At 44.5% G+C, this 6,739-nt stretch overlaps 1 protein-coding gene across 3 annotated transcripts in view; it reads left to right on the forward strand.

Annotated features, from left to right (window-relative positions):
- DGKI (diacylglycerol kinase iota) overlaps positions 1 to 6,739 on the forward strand; it is a 247,631-nt gene that overhangs the window by 131,740 nt on the left and 109,152 nt on the right. For all 3 annotated transcript variants that reach the window (XM_034779724.1, XM_034779732.1, XM_034779740.1), the window contains one exon: positions 6,090 to 6,152. In XM_034779724.1, the coding sequence (XP_034635615.1) occupies positions 6,090 to 6,152 (63 nt within the window). The remainder of the gene's footprint in view (positions 1 to 6,089; positions 6,153 to 6,739) is intronic.

Here is a 6,739-nt window from a genome sequence, read left to right on the forward strand (position 1 = left end):
TTCTCTGTCATTTCCCAATTCATCTCATCCCAAGTTGTGGGGAAGTGAGCATCGTTTAATGTTTGTTTTTGAGAGTAAAATGTCTGAAAGGTTATGAAAGAGAATGCACAAGGAATCTGCTCCTGAATAGAATGAGAGCCGGGGATCCAAATCTAGCAGTACTGTTGAGCCACTTAAGCTGAAGGAGAATTTCCTTTCCTTACTGACAGCAGCAGCACTAATAGCCTTATTCAAGCCTTCAGCTATTAGAGGACCAGACAGTTTCACATGTGTTGCATTCCACCCGAGCTGGGCAAATAATTGGCAATGAATAATTTATCCAATGACTTTCACCTCTTCGGTTACTGAGTTATCCAGGAACAGATTGTGATCTTCTCCAATGTATTCATTATCTGAAATTATTCATAGAATAATTTCTGCAAATATTCCTTGGTCTCTTCATTGTTCATCAATGAATATTCAGTTCATTATGGAATATTTCCTATTTGAAACTTGAGCTGTTTTGATTGAACAAACAGTTTGTTTCTGTTCTCGGATTGGATGAGCATACCACTGCTAACCGGAATCAGGTTTCTGGTTTGAACATCTTCTGATTATGAATTTTAAATTCTTTTTCAATAAATACTGTACAATATTTTCTTAAAATTTTCTGCTTCTGCAAACATCCTGCCAATTAAACTAATTTGCAAGAAGAAAATGTAAAAAGTTCTGAATACAGTCAATATGGTTGCTATTAGCTGAAAACCAGACCTTTGAGGCCCCATCCCTGCCCTGCCTCTTCCCCCAGGACCCAACCCCCTGCTCGCTCCTCTCCCCCCATCACTGGATCATCTCCACCTCCCTCCCCCTAAGCTGGGCTCCCTCTGCTCCAGGCCTGGGACGGGAAGTGCTGCAGCCTGATGTGGAGCCTGCCTGCAGGTAGGCGGTAGCCCCGGCTGAGCAGGGGCTGGCACAGGTTGATGACCTGGCACTTCCCCCCACCCCAGCCCACAGTAACCAGACTTTTGGTGTCCGGTCAGTACATCTGACTGGACACTGCCAGGTCCCCTTTTCGACCGGACTTTCTGGTCAAAATCCAGGCACCTGGCAACCGTAACAGTCAAAGAAAATTGGTTTAAAAGTTAAAAAAAATGTTTGCATTGCAATTGGAGGACAATGTTCAGGGTCAATATACCGTGGTCGTTCATATAATGTTTCTACCACTTCATTGTTTGTTTCTGATAGGTGCTTTCCAAACATAAAAGAAGGCATAGTCTCTGCCTCATTCTATATACCATTACACATAATGGGGATATAATAAAGTAAAGAGGTTCAATCCAGAAGTGACTTTTTAGGTGCAACAATTGTACAATGTTGATTGATATTGTTTATACTCAGGAACAGTGCAAATTGTGGACAGAAAAAAGGCAGATTACGGGGTAATGGTAAATTTGTTTACTTCTCATATCTGATTTCCATTCGTCTTCTGAGTCAGTTTAAGTTTAGTGGCAAAAATAAGACTTTACTGTAGTCAGTCTAGCAGAGTCAATTTTGCTGCAGAACAACGAGATGCATTCTGTTCTGCTGCATGCATCATTAAAAGACTTGCCAGTTAAGTTCTGATTCCATAAGGTCTCTTGTTGATGCAGGAGATTTATGAAACAGAACACAGCTTGGTTTTCAGAGATCAAGCTAAGCATGCAATGCTGGCAGGTAGGTTTTGCTTACAAATCAGACAATATTTTTCTATGTGGAAGTCATTGAAGAGAAATTAGAAGGGACACCAAGAATCAGTTTCCCCAGGGTCACTCTCTGACCCGGAACCCCAGGTTAAAATATTGCTTTGCAAGTTGTAGCTAATCAGAGTCATACACAATCCTACAGAGAGAATATTTGGCTTTCAGTTTGGGTTAAAGGAGGATGATCTGCTGTTATGAAACAAAAATTGTTCCAGAGGTTAAATATAGAAGCATTCCATTGGGACAGTTGAGAGAGGTATAGAGACCCCTTTGAGTATAGAAACTAAAGAAACCAGCTTTGGGAGTTACTGTATATTACATAGACTCATAGACTTTAAGGTCAGAAGGGACCATTATGATCATCTGGTCTGACCCCCTGCATGCTGCAGGCCGCAAGACCCTTCCCTGGACTCTGCCGTTGAAGTCCCCAATCCTGTGTTTTAGTGACTTCAATCGGCTGAGACCCTCCTGCTAGTGATCCCTGCCCCATGCTGCGGAGGAAGGCGAAAAACCTCCAGAGGTTCAGCCAATCTACCCTGGAGGAAAATTCCTTCCCGACCCCAAATATGGCGATCAGTAATACCCCGAGCATATAGGCAAGAATCTCTAGCCTGACCCTTGTTGGCCATTATGCTATTCATGTACCATTGCTTGGTTTTCCTTGGCTACTATGTTTTACCATTAAACCATTCCCTCCATAAACTTATCCAACTTAATCTTAAAACCAGACAGGTCCGTCGCCCCCACCGTTTCCCTCGGAAGGCCGTTCCAATATTTCACCCCTCTGACGGTCAGAAACCTTCGTCTAATTTCAAGCCTGAACTTCCCCCCGGCCAGTTTATATCCATTCGTTCTCGTGTCCACATTAGTACTAAGCTGGAATAATTCCTCTCCCTCCCTTGTATTAACCCCTCTGATATATTTGAAGATAGCAATCATATCCCCCCTCAGCCTACGCTTTGTCAGACTAAACAACCCAAGCTCCTCTAATCTCTTTTCATACGACAGGTTTTCCATTCCTCTGATCATCTTAGTCGCCCTTCTCTGCACCCGTTCCAGTTTGAGTTCATCTTTTTTAAACATGGGAGACCAGAACTGCACACAGTACTCCAAATGAGGTCTCACCAGCGCCTTATACAACGGAAGCAGGACCTCCCTATCCCTACTAGATATACCTCGCCTAATACATCCCAAGACCGCATTGGCTTTTTTCACCGCCACGTCACATTGTCGACTCATAGTCATTCTGCGGTCCACAAGGACCCCTAGGTCCTTCTCCTCTTCCGTTACTTCTAACCAATGCGTCCCCATCTTGTAACTAAAATTGTTATTATTCATCCCCAAGTGCATCACCTTACACTTTTCACTATTAAATTTCATCCTATTTCTGATACTCCAATTCACAAGCTCATTCAAGTCTCCCTGCAGAATATCCCTATCCTCCTACGAGTTTGCAACTCCTCCCACCTTCGTATCATCCGCAAACTTTATCAGCCCACTCTTGCAATCGGTCCCGAGGTCAGTTATAAATAGATTAAATAAAATGGGTCCCAAAACCGAACCTTGAGGCACTACACTAGTAACCTCCCTCCAACCCGACAATTCACCCTTTAATACGACCCGCTGCATTCTCCCCATTAACCAATTCCTTATCCACCTCTGGATTTTCATATCGATCCCCATGTTTTTCATTTTAACCAATAGTTCCTCATGGGGTACTGTATCAAACGCTTTACTGAAATCCAGGTATATTAGGTCCACCGCATTTCCCTTATCTAATAAGTCCGTTACTTTCTCAAAGAAGGAGATCAGATTCGTTTGACACGATCTGCCCTTCGTAAAACCATGCTGTAATTTATCGCATTTGCCATTAACCTCAAGGTCCTCAACTAGTTTCTCTTTCAGAATCTTCTCCAGCACCTTGCACACTACTGATGTTAAACTAACAGACCTATAGTTACCCGGGTCACTTTTTTTCCCTTTCTTGAAAATAGGAACCACATTGGCTATTCTCCAGTCTAACGGGACCACCCCCGAGTTTACAGATTCATTAAATATAATCGCTAATGGGCCTGCTATTTCCCGCGCCAATTCCTTCAATATTCTCGGATGAAGATCGTCCGGTCCACCTGACTTAGTCCCATTAAGGCGTTCTAGTTTTGTTTCTACCTCGGATGCTGTAATCCCCCATCCTGTATGCCCCTCTGTAACGGTGCTAGTATCCCTAATACCTTCATTGGCCTCATTAAACACCGATGCAAAATATTCATTGAGATATTGCGCCATGCCTAGATTATCTTTAATCTCCTCTCCGGCTATAGTCTTCAGCGGTCCCACTTCTTCTTTCTTTGCTTTCTTCCTATTTATATGGCTGTAAAACCTCTTGCTATTGCTTTTAATTCCCCTTGCTAAGTCCAACTCTACACGGCCTTTGGCCTTTCTCACTCTATCTCTACATTCTCTGACTTCACTAAGATAAGTTTCCTTATTGATCCCTCCCCTCTTCCACTCTTTGTACGCTTTCTGTTTTTTCCTAATCGCCCCTTTCAGTCGGTCGCTCATCCAGCTCGGTCTAAATCTCTTGCTTAGTAATCTTTTTCCCTTTTTGGGGATACAGGCCTCTGACAGCTCATGCATCTTTAACTTAAAGTAATCCCAGGCTTCTTCTGCCTTTAGATCCCTTAATACGTTTGCCCAATCCACTTCCCTTACCAGTCCCCTTAATTTGTTAAAATTGGCCTTTTTAAAATTATAAACCGTAGTCTTTGACTTAATTCTGGTACTCCTTCCATTTAGTTTAAACTGAATTAGCTCATGATCACTGGAGCCCAAGTTGTCCCCCACTACCACTTCCTCAACAAGGTCCTCACTACTTACCAGAATCAAATCTAAAATGGTCTCCCCCCTCGTCGGCTCAGCTACCACTTGATAAAGGAATTGATCAGCAAGCACATCTAGGAACATCTGAGCCCTATTATTGCTACTAGCGTTTGTTCCCCAATCTATATCTGGGAAGTTAAAGTTCCCCATAATTACACAGTTTCTATTAGTATTTACTTCCCTTAATACATTAAATAGTTCCTTATCCATATCCTGGGTCGATCCCGGAGGTCTATAGCACACCCCAAGCACTATCCCTGGAGAGGCTCTAGTAGTCCTTTTACCCAGCTTGAGTATCGCCCAGACGGACTCCGTGTTATCTATTCCATCCACTATTATTTCTTTACAGCTTATTTCACTATTGACATACAATGCCACCCCCCCACCTTTACCTTTATCCCGGTCTTTCCTAAACAGCGCATACCCCTCCATACCTGCGTTCCAGTCGTGACTGCCATTCCACCACGTTTCAGTTATTCCTACGATATCTGGTTTCAATTCTCGGACCAAGAGCTCCAATTCCTCCATTTTATTACCTAGGCTTCTTGCATTGGTGTACAAACACCCTAATGTATGTCGTGTAGCCTGTCTCCCATTAGTAGCACTGTATATTGCGGGCCTCTTTGTGTTCGTCCCCCCTGTCCTTCCTATGTCCAATCTCATCTCCCTGGCTATGTCTCCTCTTATTACACTCAGCTTTTCAATACTGGAAACTGGCGTGGAGATTAACTGTGCATCTCCCAACCATCTCCCCAAACTTCCTAGTTTAAAGCTCTTTTGATAAGATGAGCCAGCCTCCCTCCCAGAAGTCTATTTCCTTCCCTACTCAGGTGAAGCCCATCCCGCAAGAACAGGTGTCTGTCCCCGAAAGCCTCCCAGTGGCCATACATCCCAAAGCCCTCCTTATAGCACCACTCCCTTAACCAACATGCATGGTTCTCTAAAATATGTTAAGGAAGAATAAGGACAGCATTTTGCCATTGGGATAGAGGAATTCCGATTAAGAGTATTTTTGTAAATGTTAACAAAAATTGGCAGATTTGGGGAGGCAAATCCATCATATCAAGCTTTGGCTCTGATAGCTGTTTGCTCTTCTGGACTTGCAAGGTGCATCACAGGCTTTTCAAACTCTACAGGCTTAAGATCTTTCAGTGCCTGTGGGACCCTGGCCCAGAAACCTCTCCTAATGTAACTGTGCACATTGTTTGCCATTAGCCTGTTCACAGCCTTCAAAAAAAGACCTTTGTGTCCCTTCGGAGTGAACATTGTCATTTGTTCTGTTTGCCTGTTTTTTGTTGCTGCTGCCTCTCTAGTGCACTCTTGGAGCTTTGCATGTGTTTTCATTCAAATGTTATGTGATGCATTCCTTTTGTTTCTGTTTAAATGTTGTATGTCTCTCTCTCTCTCTCTTTCTCTCGCCTGGCTTCTTCATTGTCTATCCATGCTGTTGTGCTGACTCTGTCTTGGCTGCTCATTTCCTGCTGCCTATAGTATCCATAAAGGGCGCACTGCAGACCTGAGAAGAGTCTCTGCTCCCCCTGACTCCTTCACTATGTAAGTACTCTGCTTTTTCTTTTCATTTCCTTCCTCCCTTTCAAGTGTGTTCTGTCTGCTTCCCTTAACTTTTGTCTGTTGCACTCTTCTACTGTACCCACCGTCCGGGCAGCAATGCGATCAAGACAGTCTGTCTCCCAAAGGAGCAGATTCAGCAATGCAGTGATAATTGCCTAGAATAGGAGTTGTTTCTTTCTATTTGATCTTTCTTTTTTGTAGGGTTACCATATTTCAACAATCAAAAAAGAGGACGGGAGGAGCCCCGCCCTAGCCCCGTCCCTGTCCTAGCCCCGCCCCTGCCCCTTCCACTCCCTCCCACTTCCTGCCCCCTCAGAACCCCCAACCTTCCCCCCCACTCCTTGTCCCCTGACTGCCCCCCAGGACTCCACCCCCTCCCTAAGCCTCCCTGCCTCTTGTCCCCTGACTGCCTCCTCCTGAGATCTTCCCCACATCCTAACTGGCCCCTTAGGACCCTACCCCCTACCTGTCCCCTGACTGCCCCAACCCTTATCCACACCCCCACCCCCTGACAGCCCCCCCCAGAACTCCTGACCCATCTAAACCCCTCTGCTCCCTGTCCCCTGACT

The sequence above is a fragment of the Trachemys scripta genome, chromosome 1, assembly GCF_013100865.1.
Source record: "Trachemys scripta elegans isolate TJP31775 chromosome 1, CAS_Tse_1.0, whole genome shotgun sequence".
In the NCBI taxonomy this organism is placed as follows: Eukaryota; Metazoa; Chordata; order Testudines; family Emydidae; genus Trachemys; species Trachemys scripta.